This window comes from Saccopteryx leptura, chromosome 5 (assembly GCF_036850995.1).
Source record: "Saccopteryx leptura isolate mSacLep1 chromosome 5, mSacLep1_pri_phased_curated, whole genome shotgun sequence".
NCBI classification, from domain to species: Eukaryota; Metazoa; Chordata; class Mammalia; order Chiroptera; family Emballonuridae; genus Saccopteryx; species Saccopteryx leptura.
This window is the reverse complement of record NC_089507.1, coordinates 188,501,936-188,526,196: the sequence shown is the minus strand read 5'-3', so window position 1 is coordinate 188,526,196 and position 24,261 is coordinate 188,501,936. Positions and strand designations below refer to the sequence as shown.

At 50.5% G+C, this 24,261-nt stretch overlaps 1 protein-coding gene across 1 annotated transcript in view; it reads right to left on the bottom strand.

The window, feature by feature from the left end:
- Positions 1–5,000: 5,000 nt before the first annotated feature.
- The window catches only part of JAG1 (jagged canonical Notch ligand 1), a 36,670-nt gene continuing 17,409 nt past the window's right edge, over positions 5,001–24,261 (bottom strand). Inside the window, exons 5-26 of the mRNA XM_066387139.1 lie at positions 23,769–23,829; positions 19,840–19,970; positions 19,242–19,361; positions 18,714–18,827; positions 17,163–17,276; positions 16,434–16,547; positions 16,002–16,048; positions 15,500–15,673; positions 14,849–14,999; positions 13,888–14,052; positions 13,319–13,432; positions 12,683–12,796; positions 12,482–12,595; positions 12,251–12,367; positions 11,765–11,792; positions 11,236–11,321; positions 9,550–9,663; positions 8,858–8,967; positions 8,531–8,764; positions 8,200–8,331; positions 7,788–7,938; positions 5,001–6,994 (exon numbers count right to left, since the gene is read on the bottom strand). Coding sequence (XP_066243236.1) covers positions 6,537–6,994; positions 7,788–7,938; positions 8,200–8,331; positions 8,531–8,764; positions 8,858–8,967; positions 9,550–9,663; positions 11,236–11,321; positions 11,765–11,792; positions 12,251–12,367; positions 12,482–12,595; positions 12,683–12,796; positions 13,319–13,432; positions 13,888–14,052; positions 14,849–14,999; positions 15,500–15,673; positions 16,002–16,048; positions 16,434–16,547; positions 17,163–17,276; positions 18,714–18,827; positions 19,242–19,361; positions 19,840–19,970; positions 23,769–23,829 — 2,963 coding nt within the window. The 3' untranslated portion in view covers positions 5,001–6,536. The remainder of the gene's footprint in view (positions 6,995–7,787; positions 7,939–8,199; positions 8,332–8,530; positions 8,765–8,857; positions 8,968–9,549; positions 9,664–11,235; positions 11,322–11,764; positions 11,793–12,250; positions 12,368–12,481; positions 12,596–12,682; positions 12,797–13,318; positions 13,433–13,887; positions 14,053–14,848; positions 15,000–15,499; positions 15,674–16,001; positions 16,049–16,433; positions 16,548–17,162; positions 17,277–18,713; positions 18,828–19,241; positions 19,362–19,839; positions 19,971–23,768; positions 23,830–24,261) is intronic.

The window sequence follows — 24,261 nt, the reverse complement described above, 5'->3', positions numbered from 1 at the left end:
GCTTAATGGTGAGGAACTGGACACTGGAATCCAGCTGGACTCCTTCATCTTCCAGTGTGCTCTATGGTGCCATCACAGGATGCTTGGAGAAACGCCGAGGGCGGCTCTGTCTTCCTGCAGGCCTTTTCACGGAAACGGACCGCAGCACACCGTCACTCGCACGATGTCACAGGTGAGGAACTTTTCCCCAATCAGTAAGTGGCAGAGCCCAGAATCCAGATCTGCTGACTCCAAAGCCCAGAAGCTCTGCTGCCGGGCCCCATGTGGGTGAGCCCAGTGCCACGCAGGCAGGAACTACCAACAGCGGGAACCGGGAAGGAAGAGCTGCCATTGGAATCAAGGAAGTCTGACCCCAGAGTGCGTGCCCTTGAGCACCGGGCACACACTGCCTGGTGGCCGGCCGGCCCCACACGGAGGCAGAACACCCGAGGAAATGTTTGGGACCTCCTCTGCTGAGTGTTGCACTGAGAACTCACAGGAAGCACAGCCGTCACATCAGCGAGGCTGCGAGAAAGCCGGAGGGTGTGGTGAGCGAGGCCGAGCCCCTGCCCCGCACTCCATCACCCCCTTCCTTTACCTCGCAGACGCGGTTGCCTTCGTTTGGTGCAAACATGAAGCTGTTTCGATTGCTGCTCTTCCTTTCTGTTTTAAGCTGTGGTTTCTTTCAAAAGCACTTTCAAAAACCACCCCTGCAAAGCCAGAGAGAGCCCCCTGAGAGTATCTGATTGTTAAAGTCCTGAACTTCGCAGGGTTTATGTTTCTGTCTCCGGGACGGAGTTTTTCCAAGCCATTCAGCATGGGTGCCTCAGCACATAGGAAACTTTTGCATAACGTGTAATTCAGGCCCACCCTGACACGACACTAGGGTAAAGACGACTCGTGGGACGCGTTTCTAATCCCTCCGCAGCGGGCGTGGAGAGCGAGGGAGAGCTGGCATTGGGGTGTTGGGTGGAGGAAGCAGAGCTGCCCACAGGCAGTTGCAGGAACTCCCCGATCTGTCTGTGCCCGCCCTGTAGCGCCTGGACCTGGTGAACTTCATCCCATTCAAGCTACTTGCAATTTTACTGTTTTTAAATGCTCTAGTGATTTCTCTGTGATTATCTGGGAGCAGCCTGTCAGGGGAAGTAGAAGTGGTTCGGGGATGTGGGATGAGGCCTGATTGATGATAATTGCAATCATTGCAATCACCTGGCACTAGCCATGGAACACAGCATATTGTCCTGAAGATACCCGTTGAGTATGCATGCACGGTCTGTGTGCATGTGTGCATGTGTGCATGCATGCATGCACAGGGAGGTGCAGCATGCAGTGGGCTGTCCATCTCCTCTCTGAACCTCATTTCCTACTCTTTGTTTCTGAATTCTATGAAGCAGACACTAAAGAGAAAATCCGAAGCGGCCTAAGAACAAAGGAACCATATACAAAGGGATGTGGTTTCATCTGCCTTCGGTCCTTCGGTTCGGAAACCACCTATTGCTCTCAGATTTACAAAGATGTCACTTTCTACTCAAAACCTCGTGGAAGCACAGCTCAGATCAAGGCCACCGTCTTGGTGGCAGCCTGAGTAGTCATTATGAAGCCAGCTGCAAACTTGTATTCCCCTGGGGATGCTGGAGGAGCCCCGCTGGCCTGCCAGGAGAGCTTCTCTTTAAAACAAAGCTGTTCCTTTCATGTCGCTGGCATCTGCTTTTGCTCTCTGGATAATTCAAACCTTGGGTGCCCTGGTGTGGATGTGTGCAGGGGAGAGGGGACGGGCTGGGGTGGAGGAGGCAGTGGGCAGGCCTCCATTCGAGGTTCTTATTGGATTTAAGAGCCTTTCCTCTCCAAGTGAATTTTCCCGACTTGCATATCACAGGTTAATACCGGACAAGTGATAATGACACATAATTTAAGACTTGTAAAAGCTGCCTGGGACTTGAAAGAAACACTCCAAGCCAGGAACATTGTGCCAGGCATGCAAGAGCAAGTAATACAGGTAAGGATTCATGTCCAAAGCGAGGGCGCCGCGCCTTTTGACACGATCTCTCCGAGGGCAGAGGGAGGCAAGCTGGTCCCCTGCGGCCGGCGGCCCCGGGGGCATCACTCAGGCTTGCTGTTACTTTTAACCACCTTCGGGAGGCAATTGTTCACAAAGGTACATTCGTTATTTTTAATAGACCCAGAAATATCTCATCGTTTTTGAAGTGACGCAACAAGATTGCCCTAATGGTTTCTAAACTTTGAAGACCTGTAGGGCCAGAACCCCACAGAACTGCCTGGGGCCACCCTCGTGCCTCCCGAATACCATACCAAGCCGTCTGTTGGCATTGCTGGAGTCTGACATAGCCTGAGCTGGGATGTTTAGCTGCTTGTGGGGTGGAAAAAAAAATGTTAAGAAAAATAATTGTTGTTTTTGCAAACTATCTATTTAAAAACAGAACCTCAGGAAGCAGATTTCTGTTCCAGTGCTTGGATGAATCAGAGCTCACAAAGTATAAATACACATTAGCAGGAGGCGGCTTCCCATAAGCCATGTGCTCTGTCTTCCCAGCCCGGGAACCTCTGAACTCCTGCTTCTCATTCCCAGTAGAGGCAAGAGACCCGCAGCTGAAAACGGAAATGCTGGAACACTGATCAGCCCAAGTCGCAAACCTTTGTAGGCCCATGAGACGTTTGTCGTTTTATTTTTCCTCTAAAAGCAACTGGTTTTTAGCTGCATAATCAGTTGCTCGCTTTTTGGTTAATGGGTGGGCACCGTTTAGAAAGGTGGGAAGCCCAAGCTCTGGTTCTGTTGGCTCTTTGCTACCTAAGAAATATTCCCAAATAGGTTAACTTTGACTCTCTGAACGCCCTCGGATCAACTAACATGGAAGCACTTAGACCACAACTTGCTCAGGGGGCAGTGTAATTATTTTACTTAAAAAATGATGTCAGGTGGCAATTTAGCCACAAACTGGCTTCCAGGCTACTTAATTCAGTTTAACAAGGAGGGAAAAACATTGTAATTAATGAAGAGCTTGTACTTTAGTATTTTAGGAGAGTTGTTCTCAAATTTTACTGTAATAACGTGGGGAGGATGGGATCAACTCTTGAAAATACAGATTGCTCGGCCCCTCCTGGTGACTCTTGGGCTTGGCCTGGGGATCTGCATTTAAGCGACATGCACTGCTTTCAAGTTATGCTTCTGATCATCCCAGTCTCACTGGGCTTTTAGCCAAGTCAGACATATTCCCCACCCCCTTTTCTATTATAATTCCACATTGTGTAAGTCTGGAATCTCAGGATAGTTTCCTATCTAAAAACAATCATCTTCTAGTGAAGTCCTTCCTGCAGTCTCATGGTATGTTCATTCTAAAGCTGAAGCTCTAGTTAGCCAAGTTTGCTTCCAGGGCCTGGTTAGATAGAGGGGCCAGAATGTGCATGGGGAGGAAGAAAGATAATGAGTCCCTTCTGTTCCCTTCCCTGGACCCAGGACAACCAGGGTTCCCTTGCCCGAGTCCTTCTATACCTGGAAACACATCCTGACTGTGAAGGTCTTGGCTTTGAGGTGCATGGTCTCTGTCTTCCCACTGAGAGTGCCCTGGACTGAGGACTCCGAAAAACACATGGGAACCTCAAGATCCCTTCTCTCCTGGATTAGAGAATTGCAGAGGCTCATTAAATGTTTTTGTTTGTTTGTTTTTCTTGGCACAAAAGCACTTGGCAACTATCCAAGGAATTCTGGGGTCCTGCATAATCCAAGTTTACAAACCACCAGAGCAAGGTATTGCTTTAGGATGGGTTGAGTGCAGCACTGCGAAGCCAGACTGTTTCCAGCTCCCGGGGTCTATACCCCAGGAGCACTTCTCCCTCCCTGCCCCGCCCCCCCGCCCGCTGCAAGAACCGGCTGCTCACCAGCAGAGATGAGTGGCAGAAGTCTAGCTGCACCAGGGCAGGGAGATGTCATGGGAATCCATGCTCCTTCGGGGCCGCCTCCCCAACAGGCCCCAGTGCACTGCATGGGTCGACTCTGACCCCTCGAGGGCCTCCATTCACGCACCAGGAGCACGGGGTACGGAAAGCCCAAGTCTACTCTTCAGATGCCCATCAGAGAACACAGTACCTGGCCTAGTAGGAAAAAACGGCTCCCCAAGAATGTAAGAATCCCCGTCAGCTTCTCCATTCAGTTTGTTGTTCCTCTTGAGTTACGCTGTGAATTCTAGAGGCAAGTAGAGGTCCTGCAGGGTGCAGCGTGGGGACCAGCTCCCCCAGAAGGGTGAGCTTTGCTTATTAACCAGAAGCAGGGAACTCCTGGCAACTCCGAGCAGCTGCTGGAAGCTGTCCATGTGTGTCACCTCAGCTCCTCCCTTGCTCAAGGTGCCAGAGGCAAAGCTTCCCCCCACTCACCCCATGATGTGGGGACAGAGCCAACTCTCCTGCCCTTAACAGGTGGAAACAGCCTAACTCTGGAACCTCATGGAAGGCCAGACACCTGGCACCCCAAAGCAGTGTGGCGAGGCCAACTGAACACTCACTTCCTGGGTACAAGCTGATGAGTAGATATAGGGGCGGTGACCCCAGACACTCATAATTATGAGGAAACCGCCCTGGCCACATACATGCACAAAACCCACAACATCTATAATGATAGAAGGACATGAATACATTAGTCGAAGTAGCCAAGAAGAAAAAAGGAGAAAAAGCATTCAATCTCCCCTTTTCAGCCCCCGCCACCAGTTCCAAGCTATGGAAGCCCTTTCAGTGCAGTGGGAAAGGTGAGTGCTCACAAACAATTCACCTCCACACCGCGGCCATTGAGCCAGTGGTGTTTATTCAAGCAGTATTCACATTTGCTGTTGAATGACAAGGGAATCGAGGCCCCCAAGACGGGCTCTCACAGCCCCCACATTCTTGCAGCCCCGCTTCGGATATACTTGGAGGCTGAAAAGGCTTTGAGTTCTTGGTCCGTGCCCCTAATGACCACCGCCAGAGGCACCTACATGGGGAAGCCGAACTATGCAAGCTCAGAAGAGGCCACACTGTTCCATGTTTTTATACAAAAAATTTAATAAATATTACTTTTCAAAATTTATTGCCAGGAACAACACATCAAAGATGCATTTTTATGTTCATAACACTAATAGGACAATACAGAGTATCTTCACGGTCTCAATGGTGAACGGACGAAATTAGTTTTATAAGCCTTTTGGGTCTTAAAAGTTTGCAATAGCGTTTTGATTTCTTCACTTAAGGCAGGCAGTGTACTCTATGGCAAACCTAAACAGTGATCTTACTGGGCATTTTACGGTTCAAGTATTCAACTAGCTTATTAGAATACTCCCTAAATGCAGTAGATAACAACAACAAAAATCAAACCTACAGGTGGTTCAGTATTACATATGAATGGTGAAAAGAAATCAGAATTTACAAAATAAGATTGATGTGCTTCCAACTTCACACAATTAACTTGTTATTTTTAATGATATTCAACCACTCACATTTTGGCTACGTTTTACATCAGTTCAACTTGTTCCCTTAAACTGCTGTGTAGCAGGTCACCTGCCTGTCTCTTTTCAAGTCTAAAGTAGAGGAAAAAAAAAAAAAATAACAAAAAAGGAAACTGTTCTAGACTAATTCGGAAACTGCCTCAGTCAGTCCTGAAAATGTGTGTTAAAGTGATGCTACAGAAGGTGTTTTAAACATCTTGACGTTATACGAAAAAGAATTCCACCAGGATTCCAGGCACAGACGCCCATCTATTGTCTTAAAAATAAACCATTTTCAAACGCCTTAATTTTGGCTTATAGGCAACACGTAGTAAGAAAATAAGTTCAAAAAATAAAGCCGTAACGCTTACAATGCTATCAAAAACCTTCAGTTCTAAACACATACATATAAATAAAAAGGAATGATGTTTTTAAGGCTCTTGATTATTAAGTTAATAAATCAAATATACACAGTGATTAATAAAAAAAATTATTTACATAACTATACAAAATTCTACTTTTGACACATTTTTCCTCTTTAAATTCTTCATTTTACCAGCAACTGCTGACATCAAGGTCCCCCCTCCCCCAACAACAAAATACAATAAAAAAAATAAATAATAAACTCATTTGTGATAGTTGCTGTGGTTCTGAGCTGCAAAAGGCACTTTTCAAATACAGAACTACTTGTACGTCATCATAGAACCAATATACACAAACAACTCGAGAGTCAATAAATATAAATAAAACTATGATCCTAAGACTGCATCACCCTCGGGACATCTGGCACAAGTGGCAGCTCCAGGCCCAGGGGCCGGGGCCTTCTCCTGGGCGCCTGATCCGAGACCTGTTGGCTGCGGGACCATGCACCAGGGCACGTGGGACTGGTTTTTGCATAGCTGTGAGATGCAGCCCTCCGTTTCCCAGGCAACCACAGAAACTACCATTGCCAGTGTAAGCCAGCTTGTCAAAACTTAAATTAACACAGGATTCTACGTCAACAACAGCCTCAGACTGGACTAGACAGTTAAAGAACTACAGCCCCGCGTGCCCTCGGACTCTACCTAGCAGCGAGGTGGCACCCGCAGCCTGCTATACGATGTACTCCATCCGGTTTAAGCTCTGGGCGCTCTCCAGGTCTCTGTTGTCCTGTTTGTTTGTCCAGTTCGGGTGTTTGGCGGGTGTGCCGTTGGGGGGCTTCTCCTCTCTGTCTACCAGCGTGTACGCCGGCTGCTTGGCAAACCGGGCTTTCTGCTGGTGCTTATCCATGTCGTCCTCCTCCACCTCCGAGTTATGGGTCCTGATTTTTGACATTTTGGAGTTTTTGTTCTCGTAGTCCTTGATGGGGACCGTGTTGGCCCCGTGCTTCTCGATGGGGTTTTTGATCTGGTTCAGCTGCTCCCTGACGTTGTTGGTGGTGTTGTCCTCCGAGGCCGAGCGGGCGTGGCTGCTGGGCTTCCGCCGCTTCCGCACACACCAGCAGAAGACCATCACCAAGCAGAAGACCCAAGCCACGGTGAGGACAGAGCTCAGCAGAGGGACCAGGAAATCTGCAAGGCAGGCCTCAAACCAATTAACTCTCCCGAGGAAAGAATACCAACAGTAGTTCTCCTGTCCTTAGTCCCTAAAAGGGGCACCAACCATGGGGACAAGTCCCTTTTCACAACTGCATATTGTAAACTCACAGCTTGATCCGCAGTGCTGGGCCCTGGGCCCTCCGAGACCCTGACACTACTGTTCCTGGAGGGACTGAGTAGAGGAGCAGCTCCTACAGGGTGCCCAACTTTGTGTGGGGTAAGCAGCGTCTGACTCAGTCAAGTGGAGTCTGGCTCCTTAGGCAGCTCAGTGAAGGATCTGGTTTTCAGAACAATCAGAAACCCGCTCTGAGCACACAGCTCCAATGACCAAAGTGGTCACAAGCCCAACTGCTCACCTCGCTAGAGCAGCGATGCTCCAGCTGCTCTGAAGGGGAGCCTGGACATACTGCAGGGCCATCGAGCTGCTTCTCAAACCAGCCTCAGTACTGAGGACGGGCTGTCCACGACCCAGAATGCCAAGGCAGGCTTTGCACACCAAGAGCTCAAGGCACAGTGATGCTATCTATGCATTAGGGCTCTGCAACCGCTCCTGTGCTAAGGGCACCTGCTTGTGAGAGCACAGCCTGCTGGTCAACCTGTGCCCGTCGCCATATAACCTCGGTCATGTCATCCAGCCTGCTTCCTCACCCGTTCAAGGGGCAGTTAGTTACTCAGGTGACTGCCCACCTGGCGGTTTTATTAGACAGTGTGCTAAGATCCATTTGACACTCACCACAGAAAGGGGCTGTTCCCACCCAACCTGTACCTGTGGTGTTCTTCAGAGGACGCCTCTGAACTCGCACTTCCGCCACGGCGGCAATGAGGGAGCTGTTCCCGTCACGTTTACTAACGAGGTCTATAATTTTGTCAGTGATTTCCTTGATCGGGTTTCCGTCATCCCTTATGTCTTCAGCAGACTGGAAGAAAAAATAAATAAACTGTCTGGAGGGGAATAGCTTTTTAAAAAATTTGAGATAACTTTTTATTTTTTAAAAATTAAAAAATTTCCATTATAATTTCCATTCAATATTATTTTGTATTAGTTTCAGGTGTACTTCAAAATTACTTGATAACACGTATATGCCATGTTCTCTTCCGATACATCTACTCCTGGTTAACTGAAATTTGCTAGCGAGCTCACAATCAAATCACTAAGTGTGAAGGGATCTTACACTTACAATGGCCACGTGGATTTCATTGTTTGCAGAAGGGGAAGGCTCACACGCTATGTAGATTGAGTATTCGGCAGAAACGTTCTTCAAAATATTCAGATTCCTCAATTCACTGCAAATGTGCTCTGTGGTAAGACCCTGGAAAAATATGGAAAAGTCCACACGTGTAAATACTGGGAGAAACAAGACTGATGTTTCCTTGGAAGTTCAGTGATATTCAAGTCGCGCTTTGCTGAGACAGAAACTCGGGCAACAGAGAGCGAAATCCTAGCTCATGATGCCCCTGCCGTAACACAGCATCCACACCCCCTTCCAAACTGAGAAAGCAGCTCCGTACCGGGGACATCATCTCTTTGTTGAAGGTGAACGTGATGTTTGCACAGTTATCCTGGTAATAAGGGTCAGCAGTGCACTTGGTCTTCACTGGCTGGAGGCTGGAAGAGTGGCACTCGCCCACGCCTGTGCAGGGGCGGACGAAGCACTGGTCGTCCAGGATGGGGATGCAGCTCTGCCCGCTGGGGCACTCGCTGGGCCCCTTGTGGAGCAGGCAAGGTCGAGGGCCACACCAGACCTGCAGAGAGACGGCAGCGGGCAGCTCAGCAGGAATGTGCCTGCCACCAGCTATCCCGGAACGCAGGGAGCTGTGGTGGCCCCTGCACCCCACCTTTGAGCAGGCGATCCTCCCATTCAGGCACTGGCAGGTGTTGCAGTCATCATCCCACTTGGCCCCGTCTGGGATCACACTCCCCACGGTGACGCAAGGTCTCCCTGAAACTGAGAGGCGGTGACGCGTGAGTGCAAGGACCTTCCTTTTCCTGTAGCTGGACCTCTCGATTCTCAACTCCCTCCCTGAGAGGAAGTGATCACACCCACGCCCTCTAGTCACGTGATGGTAGTTCCTTTCAGGAAAGGCAAGTATCCTTCCCTCCCCTGCTGACTTCCCAAGGCAACACGAGGGGACGTGTTGTAAGCAGAGTCTCACAGATGACTCACAGCACATTGCTTCTTGCAAGCCTGCCACTTACCAGGAAAAGAACATGCCCCATGAGCGGCTGGTGGTCCCGGCAGGGTGAGGAGGGACAAAGAACAGACCCGAGCCCAACCCGCGACACCAATCATGGCCGCCTGTGCACCATGAATACAAATAAATGCTTTCCCTAAGCCACAGAGTTGTGAGCTGGTTTCTTACATAGCATCATTACGGCAAGGCACAGCTGCTATTGTTAGGGGACCTCTGTTTCCCCTTCCCTCTGTTTCCCAGTAGATGTTCCCTCTCTGTTCTCCCTGAGCACAGTGGCTACTCATGGTCAAGAGGGTGCCTTAGTGACATGGGATGCTGGGCCCCGGCCCACATACCTTCCTGGCACTTGGCACCACTGTGTCCTGGAGGACAGACACACCGGTAGCCATTGATCTCATCCACACAGGTTGCCCCGAAGGCGCAAGGTGAAGATTGGCATTCGTTGATGTCTAGGAGAAATGGCGTACAAGGTTAGGCTCCAGTAGGAGGCAGCAATGTTTTTCTAAGGTCCCACTGGCATAACATACAAATGGACAGGCGTTCGGGATGTAAGAATAAGGTTGATGAGTTTTCATCATGTAATCAGCACCCAAATAAAGAGATGATCAGTGCTCCAAAAGCTCCCCCACCACCTGCTACCCCCAACATCACCACTAGCTTGACTTTTAACAGCTAAGAATTATTTAATTTAAAATTGTGGCCCTGGCCGGTTGGCTCAGTGGTAGAGTGCAGGCTGGACTGTGAAAGTCCCAGGTTCAATTCCTGGTCAGGGCACATAGGAGAAGCGCCTATCTGCTTCTTTACCCCTCCCCTTCTCTCTCTCTCTTCTCCTTTTGCAGCCATGGCTTGATTGGCTTGAGCAAGTTGGCCCGGAGTGCTGAGGATGACTCAATGGCCTCCGTCTCAGGCACTAAAAATTGGCTCCGGTTGCAATGGAGCCACAGCCCCAGATGGACAGAGACTCGCCCCCTAGTGGGCTTGGCAGGTGGATCCCAGTTCGGGGTGCGTACAGGAGTCTGTGTCTGCCTCCCCTCCTCTCACTAAAATAATAAAACATAAACAATATATGAAGTTGCTACCTCCCAAAATAAGTTCCCTTTTCTGAGAATAATTTAGAGAAAGGGCTGGCAAAGCTCTTTAAAAGGGTCAGACAGCAAGGACTTAGGCTTTGTAGGCTACGTTGCTCCTGTCCCAGCCACCTGGGTCTTGTCACAGTGAGAAAGCAGCCCTAGACGGTGTAAATGAATGAGCATGGCTGTATGCCAATAAAACTTTATTTACAAAAATAGGGAGCAGACCAGGGTTGGCTCCCAGGCCCAGTCAGCCCAATTTAGAAACGATGAAATAGAAACGATGCACCCCCATCCGGTTCCGGAGTCCAGCCAGTCCCAAACGAGGGAATCTCCAACACCAAATAATTTCACGTGATTTCGGGACAAGAGGAAACCACAACTATTCTATCACTTTCATAAAAGAAAATGCATATAAAAATATAAGAAGGCGGCTCAAAATATAGAAAAAAAACTTTAAGGTCCCTGAAAAACTGCATGGTTGACCCCCCATTTTGTTTTCATCCCTCTACCAGGGTCTGATCAAGCCCAGGGAAACCACAGCCCTAGTCCCTTCCACTGGTGTTCGCTCTGTGCCCCACCAGCGAGGCTGTGGTCACCATCCACTTGCCCACAATGTCCTGTCATTCATGGGAAAAAGCACCCTCTTTCCTTAGGGCCTCGGAGTAGCTTCATCATCAAATTCTATTCAAAATTCTACTTCATCATCAATTCAGTGCAAAATGGCTGGTGCACTCTCCCCTAGGACAAGGTGGGCCGTGTCACCCACAAAAGGGACAACAGGTACCTGAGGATCCAGCCAGCTGAAGGTGGGGGATTACAGAGCCCTAACATACAAATAAAGGGACTCACGGACTTAACAGTTTTAAAGACAGAAAGTCTCAGGCTGATAGGTGGGGGGGGGGGGGGCTGAAGCCACGGGGAGAGGCAGCAGCGAGGGGCAGTCCTTACTTATTCTGCAGTCAGGCCCGGCAAAGCCAGGGGCACACTCGCACCGGTACCAGTTGTCTCCATCCACGCACGTGCCACTGTTGTAACTAGTAAGAGAGCCAAGAACACGCGGGTTACCAACCTCCGGATCCACGACTCTGGCTGCCCGTCAAGCACAGCGGTGCTCACCCCTGGCCACACTCAGCACTGCCTGGGGAGCTTTAAAAACACTGATGGGCTCCAACCTGGAGAGTCTCACCCGACAGGTCTCAGTTGCAACCCAGGGTCCTATTGAAAAAGCGCTCCCAGGTGATTCCCGCGGACAGTCAAGACCGAGAACCACTTCTCCAAATAAAGACAACCTGGCTAACTAAAGTGTAGCCCACAGATCAACAGGATCGCCACCCCCTGGGCATTTATTAGAAAGGCAGGGTCTGCAGCCCACCCAACCTCCTGAATCAAGAGCCTTCATTTTCAAACAAGATCCCAGTGGGGAGGCCCACGCACATTCCAGTCAGCAAGTGCTGGCGTAAAAGGTGGTCACACTTACCAGGGATGAGGGCTGCAGTCATTGGTATCTGCAAAGTAGAAAGACAACTTAATAGTGGAGTGGGCTTAGCCCCAAGTGAAAACACCACTGGTTTCCATAATACCCACATGATAACGTTGTAGTTAACACCAGCGAAATGCACTTAAGACCCCTGCTCAATTGGAACCAGGCCCGCACCACACTTTGTTCCCTACACCGTGGGACATGTACACAGGAAGAGGCCCTGGCAGGGCGGGGAGGGCGTGTGAGAATGGAAGGAGACAGGCTGCTGCTGGTCAGACCCGAGCTGGGAACGAGACACCATCTGTCTCCACTTATCTCCCGGGCGGCTTTCTCATGCCCAGGTCAGGGCTGCATCCTATCAAGTCATTAGGACAGACCCAGGTGATGCAGAAGCAACATCAGACAGCCCAACAGCTCCGAGTTCCCACTCCGAGTCCCATAGCCCTCGGAGTTCCCGGGGGCGGGGGGGCGGGGGATACTCACTCTGCGTGCAGATGGGCCCCTCCCAGCCTTCTTTGCAGACGCACGTGAAGGACTCGCCGTTGACCACACAGGTGCCGCCGTTGTGGCAGGGGTTCGGCAGGCAGCTGCTGTTTCGGGCTACAAGACAAGAGCAGATGAGACCACCCTCCCTGAGGATCTGAAGACAGACTGGAGGGGCAAGAGCTGGACCCAGGAAAACACCCACAGGGGCTCACGCAGGCAGCGAGTTACCTATGTTACAGGTCGTGCCTTCCCAGCCGCCGGGACACATACACTTGAAGGCATCCCCTTCGTCGTAGCAGGTGCCCCCGTTGTTGCACGTGGCCTCGTCGCACTGGCTGTCCCCTGGAGGAGGAAGACCTCAGTGTGAGCCCCTTGGCCGGCCCCCCTTAGAGAAGACAAGAGACGGGGTCCCCACCGGCTCCCACTTACGCGAGTGGCAGGTCTTTCCTTTCCACCCGTTTTTACAGTCGCAGTAAAAGTCGTTGACTAGGTCGCGGCAGGAGCCTCCATTGTGGCAGGGGTTCTGGCTGCAGTCGTTAATGTCTGCAACCAAAGAGGAGACCCCCCCCCCCCAGCTGAGGACACTCCCAGGACCCTTCACGTCCCACGAGAGACACGCCTTTCCCACAGCCCCTTCCACCCGGCTTTCCGCTCCAAGTTCCAAGACCCACTGAGCAGCCCCAGGACATCAACACCGTCTCCCCTGCCGGGAGCAAAGGACACCCCAAGTAGCTTACTTTTAATGCCACAAGTTAGGCAAGCCAGCGGCAGGCCTGTCACTCCCACGAAATTAAAAATCTTAAAACAGTGAGAAGATTCCTCTCCTTGCCCGCGGGGATGCATATCCCAATTATGCAATCTGATCCCCGGACCGCTCAGCAGCAGGCCCTTCCCGCTGGCTGGCCTCCCCCTAACCGACACAGACAGGACCCAGACACTGCTGTCCCACGGCGGGAACCACCCTGCTCTTCCTTTGGGAGATTCCCATGATGTAAAAGCAAGGCCCCCTCTAGTGCCCCCCATGCCGCCCCGCCGGAGCCGCTGTGGCAGCGAGGCCAGACTCACTGGTCTCACAGAGGGCCCCCTCCCAGCCGTCACTGCAGATGCACTTGTAGGAGTTGACGCCATCGATGCACGTGCCACCGTTTTTACAGGGGTTGCTCTCGCAGTCATTAATATCTGAGAGAGGAAGCAAAAGGAAAAAAACAGGTAAATCATGGACAAGTCAAACCAGGCTCTTTTTGTCTCGGCTGCCACCTGAGAGAAAATGCCCTTGGTCACTCGACATTCTGGTCCCATCAGGCCTGTTTCTCAGACTCAACAAGGCAGCTCGCCGAGCAGGGCTCCCTAAGAATGCCTCATCCATTTTACTTAGAACCCTCCCGGGCTGAGCTGCTCAGTGGGCACAGGGAAGAAACGTCCCCAGAAAGTGGGACCACCCAGAGGAGTCCGATCCCCAAACATCCTAAAATAACCCTACGGACGGCTCAGGGGCGCCAGCGATCTCGTGAGTTCCAACAGAGCTCGGTCCTCCGTCTGAGGTGAACCATCCCTCGTCTTAACGGAAACCATCCCCAAACCATCCCGACTCACACGCCCCCTGAGCCGGGCAGAGGGCGGGGCAGGGGTCTTACTTTCGTGGCAGTACGTTCCGGTGAAGCCCTTGTTGCAGTCACACGTGAATTTGCCTCCAGACTGGCTCTTGCACTTCCCGTGGGGGCCGCAGACGTTGGAGGAGATGTACCGCACCCCCTCAGGTGTGTCGTTGGAAGCCATGGCCACTGTGCAGCTGTCGATCACTAGAAGACAGACTCGGGGTCAGATTTTGGCCATCGACCCATAAGATACAGCATTCCTAAGCCCAAGGTGGACGCCGAACCCTCTTTCTCGGGGACAGGCAGCTCTGCCTAATGAGGGTAAGAAATCAAAACGTACCTCAGGGGCCAAGACTCGGACAACATGACCTGTCTCGCTGTGACACTACTGAGATGCCAGGCAGACTGAGGTCTTATAAATTTGTTAGTTCGTTGAAAGCATTTGTTCCCTCTGGGGCTAAGAAGTCCCCCTGTCTGTAGGCCCCTTTCCTCCGACCTTTGACATCTATCTCATTGGCAGAAGCTTGCTAAAGGAAGAACCAGCTTCATTTCCTACTTCATCATGCTCAGGCAAGGCTGAAGGACATACTACTAGATCCTGCAAGGCTGTGTCACCTCATACAGCGGCCACGAGCCACATGGGGCTATTTAAATCTATATCATTTGAAATCAAGTAAAACGAAAGCTTCTACTTGCACCTGTCATCCTCTTAAGGCTCCGCTGGCCACATGTGGCCTGTGGCGGCCATACCACAGCGCAGCTATAGGACATCTGCACTGCCAGTCTTCCTGCCAATGCTGCTCGGACGCTCTGAGGAACCTGCCCCAGTGCTGCCCATCGACCCACCCCGGCCCAGGACTGCCGGGTACATCTCCTTGTGGACAGGGCGCTCCCTCCGACGGCCCAGCTCAATTGCTTCCACGTGCTCAGACTTCCCAAGCACCCACCTACACTACTTCTCAGAGTATGAAGGAGCCGAGACAAGTGGGGAGGGAGGTACCTTCGCAGGGGGTCGTCCGGCAGTGGTCCTTCAGGTGGGAGCAGTTCTTGCCCTCGTAGTCCTCGGTGCACTTGCAGAAATAGTCGCTGGCACGGTTGTAGCACTGGGCGCCGTTCTGGCAAGGGTTGGGCTCGCAATAATCTATGTCCAGCTGCAAGGACCGGGAGCAGGGCAGCAGGTGAGGAAACAGGAAAACAAAAGGTGTGATTATAACGTCTCCGGGGCAGCAGACGCTGGAACCTGACCCCTTCACCTGCCTTTGTCACAACACCCTGCATAGTACACGGCCATGTCCTAGGGACTGTCCAGGAAAGCGCTGGAACAAAACAGGGCAGAGGGGGAAGAGAGCTAACTTGGGGGGAGGATGGAAATGGGACAGGCTCTCAACAGTATTAAGAAAATCACTCCATCTCTTTCCACCAGCATTTGGTCAGCAGAGACCCCTGGTCAATGGGAGGTTAATAGATTTCACGGAGACTGCAGACGCAGAGATAACAGCGGAATGGGGGAAGGGAAGGGGGAGGGAGGGGGAAGTGGGGGAGGGGGAAGAGAAGGTAGGATGAAGCAGGGGAGGGAAGGAGAGGAGGAAGGAAGGGGTGGAGCAGGAGAGGTCCCTGTGAAAACCTGGCCAGAGGCTCTCGCCCTGCTCACCTGACAGAGGTTTCCAGAGAAACCAGTGGGACACAGACACTGGAATCTGTTGATTTCATTCTGACAGTGACCCCCATTCAAACAGGGGTTGCTGGCGCATTCATCGATGTCTCTCTCACAGTGATCGCCTGCATAGCCAGGTGGACAGATACAGCGATAACCATTAACCAAATCCTGGAAGAGGAGAAGGAGGGGGGGAGAAACACATGCTTTTTTCTATGTAGCCACAAACACAGGGCTTCGGTGGCTGAGCCTGACTGTTGTGGTTCAGCTGATTCACTGAAATAGCCAAATGCCAAGCCTCACGAAATGTGGGAGAGGAATTCCTACGTGCATACTTTCAAGATGACTCCCAGGAGGCTGGGGGTAACATGAGCCCAAGGGAAACTTCCAGAGACTCACTTTTCACCTGCATTTTAAAAATCTCACAGGGATAGCGCTCTCCCAATCTTAAACTGGTTGTCGATCATTAAGGTTTTGATTTAAGCAGAGATTTACATACCCGACAGGTGGCGTCATTCTGACACTGGCCAAGGCAGTCATTAATGTCTAAAGAAAAAACAAAACCAAACAAGCCATCATATTAAAGAGGCAATTTACATTGAAATTGGGCTTAATTGAAAAGACTTCTCAGCTCAAGCAGATAAACTCTACAAATCAGATTTCCCCTGTGCTTCCGGTGAGATAAGGTTATTGCACTGGGTGGAGCCCTCTCTAATTCCTCCAGACCAAGCGAGTGAAACTTCACATCATTGTTTTAGCCATCTTATCAGCATATGGCCCCTTTACCGCTAATGAGCCTGATAAAAGCCATGCCTTCATTTCTGCACAGATCGCTCCCTCTCCTGAAACATTCCCCCCACAAGCTTTTTCTCTGTGGATGGGCAACTGCCTTTGACACCCAAGTTTCTTGAAAATCCAAACAGTCACTCACTTATGTCACAGTTCTGACCCATCCAGCCCGGGAGGCAGTCACAGTAGTAGCTTGCAATCAGGTTCTTGCAGGATTTGGCATTGACACAGGGTTTGGCCTCGCACTCATTTGCATCTGAAAGAAAACGAGGATGAGCAGTGAAGAACGGAAGTTTATCAGCCCCCCTCTCCCCCCAAACCCCCACCCTCCCCAAAACACTGTCCCAACAGTATGTCTGAAATAGGACACAGTTTAATAAGCTAAGCTAAATAACAGATAACTAGGCTCTCTCTATTTTGAACATCTGATCCCTCTCCCTTAGTCATTATCCAATAAGGAATGCTAATTGATAACTCTGGCTGCTGGTGAACAAGGGGCCCCAAGCAGAACAGCAGAAAGCCACCAGGCATTTCTGTGCAAAACCTGGCACAGCCTAGTTGCCGGGATTTAAATGTGTCAAAAAGAATGCAGACAGCTCATTCCTCATGAGATCATCCCCATTCGGAACCCAGCTGAACACTCCTCGGACAGACGATTGACATGGTTCAAGGAGTCCCACAACTTTCCCACAGGGCCTAAAAGAGCTAGTGCATTTGCATTCAAGTGCTTTCTCCCAGGCCCGCTGGCTGGACGCTTGATAATAAATTACTCCTCAGTGTGACGTGCGCAAACTCAGGCCGCTGGCCACATGCTCATCTTATTTAGCAGCTCTGATTAGCAAAGCCAACCTTGGTGTAGGAACTTTCTTACCTAGCTGGCACGTCTTGCCAGTCCACTGGGGTGGGCACACGCACTTAAACCCATTCACCAAGTCCTGGCAGGTGCCCCCATGGGAACAGTTATTTGGAGAACAGTCATCAATGTCTGTATGACAAAAATGAAAGAGGGTTGGCAATTTAATCTCAATCTGTTTCATAACGAAGATAATTTTAATACCACATGAGGGGCCTTCAGTGAAGAGCCAGACACCTGCTCTAAGTGACTGCTCCGATGACGATCAGGCCCGATTTTAGCTTTAAATCCCCCACTGCCCCAGATCACTTAATCCCCAACCTAAGCAGGCAGGGAGAGCCAGCTGGATCCCCAGGGCATCGGACCTTTGGTTATTTTTTTTTTTTTTTAATTTTTTCCATTTCTTTGAGGGGGGTGAAGGGGGGGGAGAGAGAAAGGAAGAGGGAAGAGAGAGAGGGGAAGAGGGAAGAGAGAAAGATCACCTCGTTGTTCCACTCAGTTGGGCACTCACTGGCTGGCTACATCTCATATGTACCCTGACCAGGGATTGAACCCATGACCTCAGCACACTGGGATGACACTTTATTCACTGAGCCACCCGCCCAGGGCTCCTTTGATTATTCTCCTCCACCCCGCTTTGGTTATTCGTAAAGAAAAGTTTCATCATGGCTCACAGGTAGCTAAGAAGAACTAAGGAAAAAGATGAACTCTTCTTTACTTGTGGAAAACCCTATTCTTCGTGTTTGCTCAGAGTTATCCCAAATGGCACACCTTGGGGAGGGGGGCTCACTCCTCACTTCTGCACTACACACTATAGAGGACTCCTTAACCATTCATCTACTGCCCACTTCTGAGGTAGCAGGCTCTCTCCGTGAATTCGCTCATTGGAGTCTTCACAAGCCTAGGAGATGGGAGTAGCTACTATCCCATTTAAATGGGGCATGGGGAAGTTACCCGGCCAGAGTCCTACAAGTGGTGGGTGGACGCCAGAACCCACATCCTCAGACATGCTGCCTGCTATTCTCAGCATGCTGACGACAGCAGTTCTCAGGCATGGCTGCACCTCAGAAATCTATGAATGTGTTAAAGAATATGAACTCCCCAATTCCAGGAAACCAGAGGACACGGAGAACTGTCCCGTCAAGCACCCCGTGGTTCCAACGTACAGTCAAATCTGGTGGCTCCTTCACTCTTTCAGGGCCACCTGCCCCCCCATGACAAAATCCAGTAGTGACAACCTCCCCTTGCAGGGAGACTTTCTATGATCTGATTTGGAGAAGGCAGAGCTCCAGGGAGCACATGCAATGTTAGGAGCTGCACCCTGAGCAAGTTTCTTCCAGGAGCGGACACAGTGCTCACTTAGCAGGGAGGATGGAGGGACTTCCACATGCACAGTCTAGAAGCTCAAGGCAGACTCCCCACCAGATTGCAGACTGCAACCATCCCCTCCCACACCACGGCAGACCCTCAACAAGACCTCATCCTGGACCCTGAGCCCAGGTGTCTGACCCAACCCGGTACCTCAACCCAGTGACCCTCTAGAAAGAACACACGCCAAAACTCACTTACTTGTGGAGCATGTGGGGCCAGCCCAGCCTGGAGAACACTCACACTCAAACCCCAGGGGGGTCTCCTTGCAGCTGCCTCTGTTGTGGCAGGGATCAGAGAGGCAGGCGTGCTCCGCTGCAAAAGCCAGGGGGACAGTCAGCAAGGGACACCGCTGTTTGCTACCTACACCCTCTCTCCCCGTACCGGGCCACCAGCTCAAAGTTGTTTCAAAAAAATAAAAGCAAGCATGTGATATAACCCTGCCATGTCCAGGGAAGAAAGGAAGCCATCTATCTCCCTGTCTCCAGCCACACTCCCAAGGCCTGTCACGCCCGGGATCATCACATCACAAATGCACTGCCTCCTGGGCTCATCAGCGTCCCCCAAAACATGTGAGTGACTTGAAGGGCGTGTCAAAGACCCACAGAAATGCTCAGTCTTAACTTGGGAGCATATGCTCATCTTTTCACGAATCCCTATGTGTATTTTTTAAAGCCGGGTATACAGAAAAATGACACAGAGGGACCTCTTCCCGTAGGGACCACTTACCAATCTCACAGTTGGGTCCTGAATAGCCCTCGGGGCAGGAGCACTGGTATTTGTCAGGACCCGTGTTGCTGCAAGTTCCCCGATTGAGACACGGCTGGTGAGTCCCGCAGTAATTGAGGTCTGTCAAGAAGACCCCCAGAGAAGTCGGTCATTCACAGACCTCCAGACAGACTGCTCACCTGCTGCCTGTCTAGCTCCGTGCCTCTTTTAAAAACCGGAAGTTATGAACGAGTCATGGGGATGTAATGTACACCAGGAGGAACAGCGCCAGTAACACGGTACAAACTTGGTGAGGTGACAGAGGCTAACGAGACCTACTGTGGCGACCATTTCACAACGCATACAAACATCGCATCACTATGTTGTATACCTGAAACTACTACTGGATGTCAATAATACCTTAATAAAAAAAAAAAAGGAGAAAAAAACTCTAAACCAGAGGATTAAAAGCAAACTTAAACAGATTCAAGATTCATCACAAAAAGCCCTGACTAATAAACAGAAGGAAATAAAGAAGCGAGGTCCACGCCGCCCCCCCACCTCGCGCCTCTTCCCCGCCCCCACCAATCCCACGGAGGCGCATCCCTGTGGGGCGTACCTTTGTCGCAGAGCTGGCCACCCCAGTTGGTCTCACAGAGGCACTGCCAGGGCTCATCGCAGGTGCCGTGGACGCACCCCGGGTGCGGGATACATTTGTCACAGTACAGGCCCTGCCAGCCATACTGGCACCTGGGGGAGACAGCACACCACCCTGAGTCTCTGGAACAGCGGGGAGACCTGGGCCAGTAAACAGACACGGCCGCCGAGCGAGCGCAGGGTCCTTCTGCTTTGTTTCCGGGGACAGGATGGTAGGCTCCCAAGGTTTGTCTGGGGCTCCCTCTAAACAAACATTTTCCTAGTTGGGCCAAGGTCCCCTCCCAGGCGACTGGTGACAAAGGGAGGGCTGTTTGGGGAGCGAGGCCAGTGCGGGGCTGCCCTGCACAAAGCCACTCTTCTCAGGCTCAGAGGAATGAGCGGAGGGTGGAATAAATCAATCCCAGGGCAGACCATAGCGGGAAAGGAAGGACTCTCGGGTGACAACAATAGCCATGTGAAAGTCTCCACAGACGCGGCACTTCGGGCAATTTTTACACAGCAGCTTGGCTCGGCCCTTTGTCTAAACAGCGAGTCGCGACCCCGGCGCACAAAAATGCAACAAGACACCAACTGCGGCAGGAAGCGGCCTCACGACTGGGCTTCATGGAATCACACGGGGAGGGGGAGGGGCACCTCTTTTGGCAAAGAGGGAGGGCAGGATCCCCGAGCCCCGTTTCTGCAGGGAGGACGAGGGAAGCGACAGCCTCCGAACCAATTCCATAGATAATTTATGACCCACTACGGGGGCTGCATACGCTAATTTATTTTATTTTTTTCTCACTTTGCAAAGGAAAAAGAAGGTCAACTCAGTTTATCTAGTATTGGGGAAGGGAGTCGAGTTACCTTTATAAGCGCCTCATTAATCGGACTCTTTCAGGCCAAATGGTGCCTTTGAACCCCAAACAAAAACACAAACATAAACCTTCACCTGGGGTAGGAGAGGGGGCAGGGTCTCCACCACTCTCACCCCTCAAGTTTCAAGCCCTCTGAAACTTTAACTGCCTTCTCAAAAATCAAGCTCTCAAACAGGAAGGGGGCTGGGGGAAGGCCCGGTGCTGGAATGAAGGTGCGGTGAGTGAGGGACAGGGAGAAGCCACCATTTCCCTAATGGGACCTGGGAAAAGGCAAAGTCACACCGACTCCCCCACTAAGCGGCTCAGCTGTAACTGTGGAAAACAAGCACCCCCAAGAAAGAAAGGCTTTTGGTTTCCGGAGAGCAGGAGGCAGGCTAGCAAATCTTTGCATTGGGAAAATTATAGGGGTCCAGCTACTAGCTAATCACCCACGGCTGGGAATCCACTTAATCCCTGGGAAGACTGTCGGCAGCCTTACTTCTACCAACGAGCCATCTACACCCCGATGAAGAACCACCAGAATGTGTGGCTTAAAATTAATCTGCCGGAGGATTCTAGTTTATGAAAAATGAAACATCAGTCTAAACAACAGTGACTACTTACAGAAGCAAAATGTAGTAAAGGTGGCAGAAATTTTAAAAGACTGAAACTCCCATCCGTGAGTGGTGGTGGGGGGGCCCATTCAACTAAAAGTCGATATTCCTGGCTTGAAAAATATTAAAAGGGAAATGATTTGGATATAACAATATTCTTATTTCTTTCCAAATTAAGGCTCGTTACACTCCTCTGCAGTGTCTAAAAGAAAGAGGAGGCAGCTGAGGACCCAACCGCACATCCTAATTAATGAGAGCTGGATCCCCAAGCATAAAAAAAAAAGGAACCACAAGAGGCCATGGATGACTTCAAAAGAAAACAAATAAAAATACTGACCCTAAAAGAGGCATCACAAAGTTAACCCGGTTTAATAGTATATGATTAAGGTTCTCATGAGAAATTGAAGTGACTTTCATTTGATGATTCATAATTAAGTTTGATATTATTGGCAGGCTTGCAATAAAGCAAGCATATGCACCCAGGAAAAGGACTCCAAGTCTAATTGGGAACGACAGAACTGGTCAAGTTTTCTCATGTGGAAGGAAGAAAGGAAAAAAAAACAAAAACTCATCTCAGTAATACATAATCCAAAAGACAAGCTTCCAGGTAACTTTCCCTTCCACTATTTCTGGTGCACAGAACCTGAACTTCCTGGACTAGAAGGTTCTGTGTTGATTTTCTTTCAAGGTAGGGAGAAGGAGATGGGTTGAGAGACTATGCAAATGACGTGTGGGAAAGTCGCACCTTAAGTAAATAAAGGCACTGGTGCGTGTCTGGGCAGGGAGTGGGAGGTGAGACTTCGGAAAGAGAAAGGGTTACATTCTGGAAACAAAGCCTGTTGTTCTGGCTGGGAGGGAGGGCCCTCCCATGCGCGCAGTGTTTATTCTGATGACAGTAGCAGAAATCGTGGTTGGCCTCCCTGATACCCATCTCTGGGCGCAGAGCAAGGCCGGGAGGCGCTAATAGCTCTGCTGATCTGACTTTCTCCAGAACACCCTTAATTACAACAGTTCAAGGAGGTGGACACACACTAGAGTCAGCCGCCGCCACCAGGAGTGAGGATGCAAACCCCCTCAGCCTTCCAGAAGAGTCTTATCTTCCTGCAGTGTAGGAAGAGACCATTTTCAATCGGCTCATTTCCCTTCTACATCTATCTGCCCTCGTTTCCCAGGTCAGCTCGCAGCCTCGGAGCCCAGGGCTCCCCACTGCAGGGATGGGGAACAGAGGCGGTGGTGGGATTGCAAAGGCCATAGGTAAGTGTCAAACAGCAGTCCTCAAAGTCTACTAAGCAGCAAGAGCAAGCGGCTGGCTTCTTGAAATGCAGATTCCTGGGCCAAGCCCACCGACGGAGACTCATGGCTGTGGGGTGGTGCCTGGGAATCTGCATTTTGACAGTTCCCTGGTTAATGTGGGGGATCACCGTTAGGACTACTGAAGTTTGGGGACCGTGATTCTCAAAGTATGGTCCCACGAGCAACAGCCGCTTTGCTCAGGAGCTTGTCAGAACTACAGACACTTGGGAACACCCCAGACCTATGGACTCAGGACCTGCACTGTGACAAGGGCTCCATCTAACAGGGGCTGGAGATGCACAGGTTTATGATTCTGTGTTGCAAGCTTCCCTTGGCTCAAACCAGGGTAGCTTGGGAGGCAAAAACGACAGGCCCCAAAGGACTCCGTTAGTATCACATTCAATCAGCTAATCCTTAAGCTATGGGAGGAGGCAAAGTAAATTGTGAGATTTTTGTCAAAATGGCCCAGCAGCATCAATATTTTCTGAAGCAAGTCTTTCCCAAATTAGCATAATGTACATTTCAGAAAGTTCCAAAAACTGTAATCATGAAGCAGTCGGGGTAGGTCTCGGTTTGGCTTCTGCATTGTCTGGGACCATAAAAGAACAGACTTCAAAGGCCAGCAGCAAAGTCTACATTCATCAGGCTCAACTGACAAGATTCCAGCACAGCCATTAACCTCTCAGCACCGGCCTGTCTCCCCGCCTGCAAAGGGGCCAGGAGATTGTACTAATCCCATTCTAAAGAATGCTCCTCGTTCCCCTATTGATGGGAAAAGTGGGGGAGGGTTGGGAGACAGAGAACCAGGGCGGGGGCGGACACAGACGCAAAGAAGCAGACCCACATCCCTCCATCTAGTCCATTAGCATGTGAAGGGGGGAAGTTACAAAAAAAACGTGTTATCAATTTACAGAAGAGTTAGTACATGAAATCACCGACTATGCCCGCAAGAGTTTCCTTCTTTGCTATGGGAGAAGTGTGCACATTCCACTGGACAGCTGGTATAATTTAATAAGCTTCGGATGTGCCTATTTGAATTTTAAGCTTTCTTGTCTTCCAAAGAAGGAACGTATTCACAATAAAGTCAGTCCCCCTTCTTGCATTAAAAAAAAAAAAAAAATTAACAACAACAAAAACAGTTTAGTAGTTACCTGCAGTCACCTGGGAGTTTGCAAGACCCATGCTTGGGACTACAGCCCTGTCTGCAAATAGCTGTAAAAAACACAGAAGGATGCATCAGTGCCCTGTCCGTTTCTGGCCCACCACCAGTATGCGAATGGCCTAGTACGTTAAGCCTACAAAATCCATGATTTTAAGAGATCTCATGTCAAGTCCATTTTAAGGAGAGGAAGATGGGAGGTGCCCAAATAACGAATCCAGCTTTAAACTTCAAGGCCAGGCTAGCAGATCCTCAAAACATGATACTGTTCGGGGGCAAAAAAAAACGCAGGCAAGTTGATGGGGGAATGGGAACTTCATCCAGTCTCTTGAAACAATAACCACCCTGCTCCCTGGTCAGTTCCCACCCTTGACAAAAGAAATAAAAAGGAGGTGTAATCCTTCCTACTCTCACCCACTCTGTCCCATCAGGGCGGAGTTCAGAAGAGCCCCAGCCTCCTTTAACTCTCCCCCAAATGCCTGGTG